This window comes from Pan paniscus, chromosome 1, assembly GCF_029289425.2.
Source record: "Pan paniscus chromosome 1, NHGRI_mPanPan1-v2.0_pri, whole genome shotgun sequence".
NCBI classification, from domain to species: Eukaryota; Metazoa; Chordata; class Mammalia; order Primates; family Hominidae; genus Pan; species Pan paniscus.
This window is the reverse complement of record NC_073249.2, coordinates 81897786-81910832: the sequence shown is the minus strand read 5'-3', so window position 1 is coordinate 81910832 and position 13047 is coordinate 81897786. Positions and strand designations below refer to the sequence as shown.

At 41.2% G+C, this 13047-nt stretch overlaps 1 protein-coding gene across 10 annotated transcripts in view; it reads right to left on the bottom strand.

The window, feature by feature from the left end:
- ADCY10 (adenylate cyclase 10) overlaps positions 1-13047 on the bottom strand; it is a 108803-nt gene that overhangs the window by 46247 nt on the left and 49509 nt on the right. For 7 of the 10 annotated variants that reach the window (XM_003824603.5, XM_055112000.2, XM_055112006.2 and 4 more), the window contains 3 exons: positions 5535-5727; positions 4468-4554; positions 826-1100 (listed from right to left, as the gene is read on the bottom strand). In XM_003824603.5, coding sequence (XP_003824651.3) covers positions 826-1100; positions 4468-4554; positions 5535-5727 — 555 coding nt within the window. The remainder of the gene's footprint in view (positions 1-825; positions 1101-4467; positions 4555-5534; positions 5728-13047) is intronic. The other 3 variants (XM_055112001.2, XM_055112015.2, XM_055112009.2) reach the window with 1 other exon arrangement.

The window sequence follows — 13047 nt, the reverse complement described above, 5'->3', positions numbered from 1 at the left end:
AACAAAAAACAAACAAAAAACAAAGAAAACCCCAGGAGAGGAATCACTGAAAAGCTCAGAGAGCACTCACCAGTGAGTCAGCTTTCCACATCTGCCATAGACAGAGAACACCAATACCAGACCACACCATTGCCAGCCAGGTAAGACCTTGCTTAGTGGCAGGTAATGGTCTTTAACGCTTACCAGTTTGCCTTTCCTGTCACTTGCCCATAACAATGCTCTTAGTCACTGCAGGTTAAAGTGAGTATACCCATACCCCCCATGATGAAAGGGAAATAGAGCTTTTCACTAAGCAAAGTTTAAGAAGGCGTAACAGGGAGGCAACATGGAAAAGGTGAGCAACATCCATCCTACCAAGCATTATGAATGGCTCCTTCAAAAGGTGGATCAGACCAAGCATGGTGGCTCACGCCTGTAATCCCAGCATTTTGGGAGGCTGAGATGGGAGGATTGCTTGAGCCCAGGAGTTCATGATCAGCCTGGGCAACACTGTGAGACCCCATCTCTACAGAAATAAAAAATTTACCGGAGGTGCACACCTGTAGTTCTGGTACTCGGAAAGCTGAGGCAGGAGGATGGCTTGAGCCCAGGAGGTCAAGGCTGCAGTGAGCCATGATGGCACCACTACACTTCAGCCTGGGTGACAGAGTAAGACCCTGTCTCAAAAGAAAACAGAAAAAAAGAAAAGAAAAAATTTTTAAAAGGTGGGGCCAGGAAAGATACTGAAATAGGCACATCAAGACACATACTAAGAAATCTGATGAAGTCTAGACCGAGGGAATGTATGCAGACGTCGAGAGTTCAGAATAGAAAGAGGTTACTTACGAGTCCAGTTCTTTGGAGATGCAGCTCACATTGAGGTCAAGACAGATCTTGTTGGAGATGTCGTTAGGCTGTACTGCACCAATGACGATGTAGGTGGTGTTCCTGTTCTTCATTACGGCACTGGCAGCTGCACAGGGAATGTTAACGAAGGGACACAGGGACATAATGATGAAGATAGGAAGAGTCCGGATAAGCTTCTCCATAAATCTCCAGGAGGTCGAATCCACAAACTGGGCCTCATCAATGATAAAAATAATCCTTTCCTCTTTCACTATCTGGACAAGATACAGAAAGAGAAAGAGAAACACCATAGGATGTCAGGTTTTTTTACATGTGTATGGGTATGCATATGTATCCACTGAGCTTCCTGGTTTGCTTACGATGCAACGAAAGAACTAAGTTCAATCTTTTCTTTCCAGTAACTTTGCATTAATTTATATTCCATTAACTTAGAATTTGTGGCTATTTGGACAGAGCTGGCTGGAATGGTCTCTTACTTGGTCAAAGCTTTGTGTAAAGATAGTGCAAATTTGGAGAATAGATGGAGTTTTAGGGGTACCCACAAAAGCTAACTGAAGTGCCCATTACATAAAAATCACTGGTTTGTTAATTATGAGTCATTTTAATCTATTGAACAATAAAGTTCTCCTGGGGAAATCTACTTGACATTTACTCAACCAACATGTATTCAACACATGCTTACTGAGCACCCCCTGGGCTAGGTGCTAAACAAAACTAGTCCTCGCCCTGCTGGCAGCTGATGCTATTCTAGTTTGAAATGTGGTGTGTGTTACACTTAAAAAACAGATCACGTGTCCCTTTTCTCATATAGACTACCCTCCCCTAAGTAGTCTGAATTATTTATTCACTCATTAAGCATTTACTGTGCATCTATCAGGGTCAGGTGCTGTTCTAGGTACTGGGAATACAGTCTCAAACAAAATATGGAGCCTACATTTTAGCGTCAACCACTTACGTAGCAGGCTCTGCCTTACCACTGTGTAAGGTGTCACAGTGCAGAAAACCGGCTCCCCAATTCTCACTGCTCCAGACTGCTAATGGCTGCTTTTTGTTTCCCTCTGAGAAGAGATTGAGTTAACCCATTCTTTCTCTTTGTGCTTGACAGTCATTATAAAGTGTTATAACCTGCCTTGTTCACACATACCTAAGTCTACTCCTGCAGCCCCATTCTGTCACCAAATACTTAGCCCTTTGACTAGCCCTGAGAACAGTTTAATTAATGAGGAGGTAAGCACTACATTGTTTGGAGTTTGACTGGTATCTTTAAAAAGATGGGGCAGATAGAAATTTAAGTTTTAATCTTGGGATAGCCTTGTTAATGAATTATTCATAAATTGAAGAGAATAAAGCAGGAACAAAAAATCATGAATTCAATAATAAAACATTGGCCTGGTTTCTTCTAATTTAAATGAGGACTGGGTTCTTTCTAAAGTGAAAAAAAGCCAACACTTACATTATACTTACTATGTTCCAAGTACTGCGGGATGCTCTTTACATAATTAATTCATTTAATCCTCACAACATCCATATAAAGTGGTACTATTGAATCTATTTGCTGAGAAAATTTGGGCACAGAGAAGTTAAGTAACTTGCCCAGGGTCACACAGATAGTTAATGGTCCAAAGACTTGTCAGTACATAATCAAACACAGCTTTGGTAGCAGTTTCCAAACAAGATTCTGCTTCAGTACCAACTGAAAAGTTTTAAAACAAAAGCAAACAACTAAACAGGTTCCTAGGCCCAATCCACATCCTACTTTTTTAATCTTTAGAGTTAGAACTCACAAATCCATATTTTTAAAGGAGCTTCTTGTAAATATTTGTGATGCAAACAGTCTAAACCCTGACACTTAGAAACTACTGATATTGTCTTGCCTATGACCTGAAGTACAGAAGAAGAAAGCTGTATTATAAATATAATACAATGCCACCAACTTATATCGATCATTTATTATGTACAATTATGAGGCACATTTCTCATCAATAGTGATATAGAAATGTTAAGAGACTCTCTGTTCTTAAGAAGCTCACAGGCCAGGTGTGGTGGCTCACACCTGTAATCCCAGCACTTTGGGAGGCTGAGATGGGCGGATCACAAGGTCAGGAGTTTGAGAACAGCCTGGCCAACATACTGAAACCCCATTTCTACTAAAAATACAAAAATTAGCTGGGTGTGGTGGTGCGTGCCTGTAATCCCAGCTAGTCGGGAGGCTGAGGCAGGAGAATTGCTTGAACCTGGGAGGTGGAGGTCTCAGTGAGCCGAGACCGCACCATTGCACTCCAGCCTGGGCGACAGAGCGAGACTCTGTCTCAAAAAAAAAAAAAAAAAAAAAAAAAAAAGGCTCACGATCTCCTGAGGGAGAGAGAAACAGATATATAAGTAATGAATGGCAATATGCCATAATAGTATAGAGTGTATAGTATAACTAGAAATGTGTTCACAGCCTTACAGAAGCCTGGTGGAAGAAGAATTAGTCATGTCTAGAGATCTGGGGAAGTTCTCACCAAAGAGGTGACATTGAAAGATGAGCACCATTTCTCTAGGTTAAAAAAAATCTTTTGGCCTTTATCTTATTACCACTGGGACTTATTTCGAGAGTATAAAGTATGGGTTGGTGTGATTTGCATATACTCTGAGAATTATATGAAGGATGAATTGAAGCAGAGAGGTGTGAAGCACAGAGTTTTTTGGAAAGCTATGGAAATAGTCTAGGAAAAAATGATAAGAGCCTGAACTATGGCAATAGGAAGGGAGGACAAGGAGATTCCAGAGACCGAGGTAAAAATAGTAGGACTTGGCAGTGAGTAAATGCGGGAATGTGGGCAAAAAAGAAGGCAAGGATAACTTTAAATGATACAGAATGGCATAATTTGCTACTAATGAAATCAAGGATCAGGATCAGGATGAGGAAGAAAGGGCACTATAGTAAAAAAATGAATTTGGCATTAGACACTCAACTCAGCGTGAGTCACTACATCCAAGTGGAATATATACAAGGCTCTTAGGAATATGGTTTTGGTGTTTATAAGAGAGGTGGGGACTGAAATATAAATTTGGTGATCAATATACAGCAGACAGTCGTGATATTACTGGGAGAGAGCTAACACTTGTTGAGTGTTTCTTATGAAAGAGACACTGTTCTAAGTGTTTCTACATATAATCTAGTCATTTAAACTTACATCCCAGTGAGCTACGTACTATTATTTTCCTCCATTTGATAGATGATAAAGCAGAAACATAGAGAAGGTAAGTCACTGCTTGAGGTTGCTCAGGTAGCAAGTGATAGGCCTGGGGGTTCAAACCTCAGTGGTCTGACGACAGAGCCTGCATATGTAACCACTTTGGTACATTATATCTCAACAAAGGATGAAAAAATGAGTGCTGAGAGAGGCCAGACTCCTAGGAGGAATGTTAAGGGACTCTTTCCAAGGCATCTAAATTCTAAACAGACCTTTCGCTTGAGGTTTGGAAGGATGGAGGAGAATGAAGCACTTTAGGACAAAGCCTTCACATACTTCAAAAGCCTCTTGCCAATGCGGTCTGAACTCCTCAAACCACCTGGCTGTGTGGTGATTTGCCCAGTTTTCTTCCCCCTACTTCTTGACCCACAGATGCTCTTACCAGCTTCAAGATCTTCATAAACAATATTTCCAATTGTTTTTGCTTTTTCAATTTGCTCATCCTGGAAATCTCCCGAGAAATAGGGAACTGTACAAAGAATTATGAGAATATTGAGTATGGGAAAATAGCAAAGGGAACTACTGGCTGTGCAACTTTGGGCAAAACACTTAACTATTCTGTGTCTTAAAATCTTCATGTGTTAGACAAGTGGTCCCAACCTTTTTGGCACCAGGGACTAGTTTTGTGGAAAACAATTTTTTCATGAACTGCGGCAGAGGGGATGATTTTAGGATGATTCAGGTGCATTACATTTATTGTGCACTTTGCTTCTATTATTACATTGTAATATATAATGAAATAATTATACAACTCACCATAATGTAGATAGAATCAGTGGGAGCCCTGAGCTTGTTTCCTTGCAACTAGATGGTCCCATCTGAGGGTGATGGGAGCCAGTGACAGATCATCAGGCATTAGATTCTCATAAGGAGCATGCAACCTAGGTCCCTTGCATGCACACAGTTCACAATAGGGTTCAGGCTCCTATGAGAATCTAATGCTGCTGCTGATCTGACAAGAGGAGGAGCTTAGGTGGTAATGTGAGCAATGGGGAGTGGCTATAAATAGAGATGAAGCTTCACTTGCTCACCCACTGGTTGCCTCCTGCTGTGTGGTCTGGTTTCTAACAGGCCATGAACTAGTACCAGGGGTTGAGGACCCCTGTGTTAGATAATTCAGGAAAAGACAGGGCACAGTCTGCACTGGTATCACTTGTAGGAACAGAGTGACTTTGTGTCCCGGAGTAGCTAGTATAGCTATGATAGAAAGGTAAGAAAAAAATTAGTCAGCAGATGGCCATTTGGATTTTCTTGAGTATGATATTTCAAGATACCTCTAATAATGTCAAGAATGTGGATGCACATCCAGAGAGGATTGGGAGCCATTTACTCACCATCTGGATACTCCAGATATACAGACCAAAGAGATGCTAAGTCACAATGCACCAGAGAGGAGTTGCTGTGCCTGCCCATGGCTATTTGTGCAGAAGTATAATACTAGCTAGTTACCTGAACATGGAAAATGTCATTAAGAAGACAGTAGAACTTTTCATCCAACAGTGTCATGACTTTATTTCGAAGGTTGGTCTGTCGTTCTTTATAATGTTTACAAGTGTCTAGGCCTAGGACACTGGCCATGAACATCTGGATGGTATAGAAAGTTTGATGGAAGCTGATCTTATTCAATGAAATGGCAATAATCCTGTTTGTGAGAAAATCGAGAATCAGAAGAGAGTTTTTAAATATATATTTTTGAAAATAATAGAGGTTGAAGGAAAGCTCTGTCTTCTCATATTCAGCTACAATGACGGAGATTTTCCAAGCTATCTCGCAATGGTTCTTTATTGCTGCTTCTGATATACTCCCTCTTCTCCTGTTCCTAAGCCCTGATTAATTTAACCTAGCTAATTCTCTCCTTTCTAGTCCTACTGCCACCCCATACTACCACAATAGCAAGCCACTACCCCCATCCAGGTCATGACCCTCTGACTGGGAGCTCCCATTGCCTAACGGCATGAACCCAGGCCTCCTTTATGTGACACACAAGACTTTCCAAAGCCTCATTCTATCCTTTCTTGCCACTCTCTGCCTAGCAATCTACTCTTCACCAACAGCAAGCAGGTGAGAGTTCCCTGCACACCCAGAGCTATTTCTCCTCTCCATGCCTTTGCTTATGCTGTCTCCTCAGCCCAGAGTGCTATCGCTTCTCATTGCCCCTCATTTGAGGTTCATCTTAAGTCTCAGCTCAGGTGTAGCCTCCTGGAAACTGTCATCAATGTCCTAAGGTTGACTACATACCCTTTCTTCTCTGAACTTCCACAATTCTCTATTGCATGACTCTATCATTGCCCTCACTACATTCAACTTTTAATGCTATCTGATATGGTTTGGCTCTGTGTCCTCACCCAAATCTCATCCCGTATTGCAACCCCCGAGTGTCAGGGGAGAGACCTGTTGGGAAGTGATTGGATCATGAGGGCGGTTCCCCCCATGCTGTTCTCATGATAGTGAGGGAGTTCTCATGAGATTTGATGGTTTAAAAGTTTGGCACTTCCTCCCTTGCTCGCTCTCTCCTGCCACCATGTAAGACATGCCTTGCTTCCCCTTTGCCTTCTGTCATGATTATAATTTTCCTGAGGCCTCCCCAGCCATGTGGAACTGTGAGTCAATTAAACCTCTTTTCTTTATAAATTACCCAGTCTCAGGTAGTTCTTTATAGCAGCGGGAAAACGACTAACACATTATCTCTCTCCTCCTCTTCTGTGAGAGCTCCTTGAGGGCAGAGAGCAGACTTTATTGATATTCAGGGCTTTGGCACTTGTTGACACATGTCCCCACAAAATTCATATATTAAATTCTTAGCCTCTAGGGCCTCAAAGTGTGACCTTATTTGAAAAGAGAGTCGTTGCAGATACAATTAGTTAAGATGAGATCATCCTTATATAAAGGAGAAATTTGGACACAAACAACACACAGGGAGAATGCCATGTGAAATGAAGGCAGAGATTAGGGTGATGCTTCTACAAGCCATCTTTGGAACACCAAAGATTGCCAGCAACCACCAGAAGCTAGCAGGTGGGCATGAAACAGATTCTTCCTCATGGTCCAGAGAAGAAAAGATGCCTTGATCTCAGACTCGTCTACCCCTGAGAACTATGAGACAAATTTCTGTTGTAAGCCATCCATTTGTAGTACTTTTTTACAGAGGCCCCAGCTAGTGAATACAGCACTTAGTAGTTCCTGAACATAGTAGGAAGTCAATTAATGATTGAATACATGAATAAACAAATGTCTTCTGACTGTTGTGAATTATCCCTTCAGCAATGATAAAGATATTTTAAAACTGGCCTTTCTCAGGCCTAACTTTAATGTGGGATAGAGATACAGCTAAGAATATTATAAGATTAACAAGCATTTTCCCCTCACACTGTTTAGGTTAGATGGGGAAGGGATATGAGACACCTTCATTATTGTCCTGGTCATCACCACTGTTATTGAATACCATACTATCTACTTCCATGAGGAAGTAGAATGGATTGTCCCAAAGATAGCCCTCATAATATTCCTTATATGAAAATAAATAAACAACATGAGACAAGTATATTAGATCTGTCTTCCAGGGAAAAATCCAAAGACCTCTTATTCTCTATCTCCAGTCTCAGGACTAAATGGTTTGAACTAGTGATTCCCTGTTGAGGGAAGAGACAGACCCTCTCATATTGTTTTATACTCAGAAAAGGAAAGAAAAGTGAAATTAAAGGCAGATAGCCCGGCGCCTAGGAACCAGACCCGAAACCAGGCCTGGGCCTGCCTGACCTAAGCCCGGTAGTTAAAATTCGACCCCTGACCTAGCAACTGTTGTTATCTATAGATTCCAGACATTGTATGGAAGGGCATTGTATGGAAGGACATTGTGAAATCTCTCGTTCTGTTCTGTTTCACTGTGACCACCGGTGCTCGCAGCCCCTGTCACGTACCCCCTGGCTTACTCAATCGATCACGACCCTCTCATGCGGACCCCCTTAGAGTTGTGAGCCCTTAAAAGGGACAGAAGTTGAGCATCTGACGAGCTCGGATTTTGAGACGCTAGCCTGCCGATTCTCCCAGCTGATTAAAGCCACTCCCTTCACTATCTCATCTCCCAGCTGATTAAAGCCACTCCCTTCACTATCTCAGTGTCGGAGGGGTTTTGTCTGCGGCTCATCCTGCTACATTTCTTGGTTCCCTGACCGGGAAGCAAGGTGATTAACAGATGGTCGAGGCAGCTCCTTAGGCGGCTTTAGCCTGCCCTGTGGAACATCCCTGCTGGGGACTCCAACCAGCCAGAGTGACGCGGATCCTGAGAGCTCTCCCGGGTAGGCATTTGCCCCGGTGGGACACCTCGCCAGAGCAGTGTGTGGCAGGCCCCCGTGGAGGATCAACACAGTGGCTGAACACCGGGAAGGAACTGGCACTTGGAGTCCGGACAACTAAAACTTGGTAAGACTAGTCTTTGGAACTTGCCCACTCCATTTGAGTGGAAGCATGGCCTGATCACCCACGGCGTGCCTTTATCACCACTTTGGTTTTGGTTTTGACTTGGTTTGAATTGCTTGACAGGACTGGTCTTGGGAACTTGCCCACCCCATTTGAGTGGAAGCATGGCCTGATCTGATCACCCACGGTGTGCCTGTACCGGCACTTTGGTTTTTGTTTTTGACTTGACTTAGATTGCTTGATACTTTGGTTTTGGTTTTGACCTGGCTTGGATTTCTGAATACTCTGATTTTGGTTTTGATTTTGGTTTAGTGTAAACTGCAAAAGTGTGTGTGTGCCGTTTTTACCTGTTCTTTGTTTTGTGGTGTGCATGTGGTGTGAGAGCGGTGTTTTGTCTCGAAGAAACATGGGTCAGGCACAAATAAGCCCACCCTACTAGAAACTATGTTGAAAAATTTCGAGAAAGGATTTAAGGGAGATTACGGTGTTACTATGATACTAGAAAAACTTAGAACTTTGTGTAAAATAGACTGGCCAACATTAGAGGTGGGTTGGCCATCAGAAGGAAGCCTAGACAGGTCCCTTGTTTCAAATGTATGGCACAAGGTAACCTGTAAGCCAAGGCACACAGACCAGTTTCTGTACATAGACAATTACAGCTGGTTTTAGACCCCCTTCGCCCCGACAGTAGTTAAGAGAGGCAGAAAGAGAGGAAGAAACAGAGGCAAAAGGAAAGTCAAAGAGAGAGAGAGGGAGAGAGAGAGACAGAAAGTCAAAGAGAGAAAGAAAAATAGAAAGAGAGAAATATCCAAGTAGTTAAGAAAAAAATAGTGTACCCTATTCCCTTTAAAAGCCAAGGTAAATTTAAAACCTAAAATTGATAGTTAAAGGTATTCTCCGTAACCCTGTAACACTCTAATACCACTTTGTTGTTAGTGTAAACAAGGGCGTATCCTGAAAGCACTGAGGCCTTCCTATCAAAAATCCTTAACCCAGTAACCCACAGATGGCCCAGATGCATTCACTCTGTAGCAGCAGCTGCTTTGCTAACAGGAAAAAAAAAAAAAAAAAAAGAGCTGGGGGAAGGCAAAATTTATGTAAAAAGAGTGTTATATGGTAAATTCTTGTCTTGAAATAAATTAACTTTTGTTTAAAGAAAGAAATATTTGTAATAAGTCAGAAAGTTGAGACATGTCGAAGAATTATCTGCGAAAGTCATAGAAAACAATGTTATAAAAAATTTATGCAAAAAATATTGTATAATTTGAAAGTAATAAGGCCTCCTGAGTACTATTGAAGAAACAGTTTATGTGCAAGGTGCATAAGAAAAGTAAAATATATTTTTGGTAAAAAGATTAGAAGGAGGCATAAGAATGTGGATTTTTACCTACATTAAAAGGTTAAAAAAATTATTGTTTTGAAAGTTTAAGCAAGTTTTAAAACGTAAATTGTAAAAAAAAAATTCTGTGTATAAACTAATTAGGTAAAGATAAAAAGGTATCATCCAGTTTTTCTGTGAACTGGACATTAAAGTAAAAATGCAACAGGTTTTTCTTGAAGCACCAACCTGCTCTTTAACAAAAATTATAAAAGGTTAAAAAGAGTCTGTAAAAACTTACCTTATGGTCAAACATGAAAAATTGGATAAATATGTCTATGAGGTTTTATTAAAATTAAGTTTAACATTAATAACACACTAATATAAAGGTAAAATTTAGCTTATCTGGTATAAAAATCATACAAGAAGTATTTTTAAATATAAAATGGTATTTAGCTTTCTTTGGTCTAAAAACTAATAAAAATAGGTCCTAAAGGAAACATTCATTTTACTAGAGGATCACAGAAGTTAAAGACTTAAAACAAACTTTGGCAATTAAGACAGCATACCAAGATGCAAATGCCTGGTTGAAATGGATCAAATATTCCATCTGCACATTAAACAAAAGCAGTTGTTATGCTTGTGCACATGGCAGGCCAGAGGCCCTGATTGTTCCCCTTCCACTAAAGTGGTCCTCCAGTCCACCAGGCGTGGGCTGCATGGTAGCTCTTTTCCAGGATTTTACAGCCTGGAGTAATAAGTCATGCCAAACTCTCTCTGCTATCCCTGTGGGTCAGCCCCCGAGGGCCATCCAACCTCCGTCTCCCAACACTAAGTTCACTTCGTGTCTCTCACCACAGAGAGGAAACTTAGGATTCCTTGGAGACCTGAAGGGATGCGATGAGCTTAAGAATTTTCAAGAGCTTATCAATCAGTCAGCCCTTGTTCATCCCCAAGCGGATGTGTGGTGGTATTGTGGGGGACCTTCACTGGGCACTCTGCCGAATAACTGGAGTGGCACTTATACTTTAGTCCAGTTGGCTATCCCTTTCACCCTGGCATTTCATCAACAAGAGGGAGGAAAAATAAGACATCGTAAAGCGAGAGAAGCCCCCTTAATAGGTCTTTCGACTCTCACGTCCATTTAGACGCAATTGGAGTCCCACGAGGAATACCAGATCAATTTAAAGCTTGAAATCAAATAGCTACAAAATTTAAGTCAATATTTTAGTGAGTGACGTTAATAAAAATGTAAATTAGATAAATTATATCTATTACAAACAACAGCAACAAGCTTTTCATGAGTTGAAAGAAAAACTCAGGTCGGCCCCAGCCCTGGGGCTACCTGACCTGACGAAAGTGCACACTCTATGTGCCAAAAAAAAAAAGGGGCCATCTATACCAATTCTAAGTTAATTTAGACTAAGCAAGGTCTTACTAACAGCAAAGGATAATTGAAATCCCAAACTTACAAGGTTTTCAACAAAAGTAAAGTTTGCTAAAAGTTAACAGTGTAACATGTATTATAGTAACTTCTAATCTTGTGGCCTTAGACAGTCTAGTCCACAGATATAAAGAAAGTTCACTTTAAAAAAAAAAAAAAAGAATGGTTATCTTCAAAAAAAAAAAATGGCAGTTGGAGTTTTAACCCAGACTGTAGGGCTCTGGCCAAGGCCAGTGGCCTATCTCTCAAAACAACTAGATGGGGTTTCCAAAGGCTGGCCCCCATGTCTAAGGGCCCTGGCAGCAACGGCCCTGTTAGCACAAGAAGCAGATAAGCTAACTCTTAGGCAAAACCTAAACATAAAGTCCCCCCCATGCTGTGGTGACTTTAATAAATACCAAAGGACATCATTAGCTAATGAATGCTAGACTAACTAGATACCAAAGCTTGCTCTGTGAAAATCCCCACATAACCATTGAAGTTTGCAACACCCTAAACCCCGCCACCTTGCTCCTGGTATCAGAGAGCCCAGTTAAACATAACTGTGTAGAAGTGTTGGACTCAGTTTATTCTAGCGGGCCCAACCTCCGAAACCATCCTTAAACATAGTAAACTGGGAGCTGTACATGGATGGGAGCAGCTTCACCAACCCCTGCAAAGTGACTCAGAAAAAGCCCTGCTCCAGTCACACCCGGAAGCTGACTGGTCCACGCACGGCCGAAGCATGAGAAAACTCATCGCGGGACTCATTTTCCTTAAAATTTGGACTTGTACAGTAAGGACTTCAACTGACCTTCCTCAGACTGAGAACTGTTCCCAGTATATACATCAAGTCACTGAGGTAGGACAAAAGATTGCTACAGTCCTATTATTTCATGGTTATTATAAGTGTACAAGGACTCTAAAAGAAACTTGTTTGTATAATGCTATTCTATCCAAGGTATATAGCCTAGGAAATAACCAACCTGATGTGTGTGTTATGACCCATTTTAAGCCTCCAATGATCACAGTTTTTTAAAATAAATTAAGGACTGGTCCTTTTCTAGGTGACACAAGTAAAGTAATAGCTAAGACAGAAGAAAGAGGGGTCCCCAAGCATGTAACACTAAAATTTAATGCTTGTGCCACTATCAATAGCAATTGGCATAGAATAAGATGCGGTTCTTTAAACTGAAAAAAAAAAGTTACACAGCAGGAAATAAGTATATCTGCCACGAATTAAGCTCATGTGCAAATGTGTGTAATTACTGGTCTTGTGTCATCTAGGCTACTTAGAAAAAGGAGGAAAAAGACCCTGTTTAGCTCCAAAAAGGAGAAGGCAGCCCCTCCTGTACGAGTGGAAGCTGCAACCCCTTGAAATTAGTAATTACAAATCCCTTAAACCCAAGGTAGAAAAAAAGAAGTACACGTATCTCTGGGCGTCGATAAAAAAGGACTAGATCCTAGAGTAAATACCTTGGTAAAAGAGGAGGTTCGTAAACTCTCTCCGGAACCAGTATTTCAGACTTTCTATGATTAACTAAATGTGCCAGTACCAGAGACTCCAGGAAAAACCAGAAATTTGTTTTTGCAATTAGCCGAGCATGTAGCCCAGTCTCTAAATGTCACCTCATGTTACGTCTGTGGAGAAACTGTAATAAGAGATCAATGGCATAAGAAGCCCGAGAATTAGTGCCTACAGACCCAGTTCCTGATGAATTCCCGGCCCAAAAGAATCACCCTGATCATTTCTAGGTTCTAAAAGTCTCAATTATTAGACAATATTGCATAGCTGAAAAAAGGAA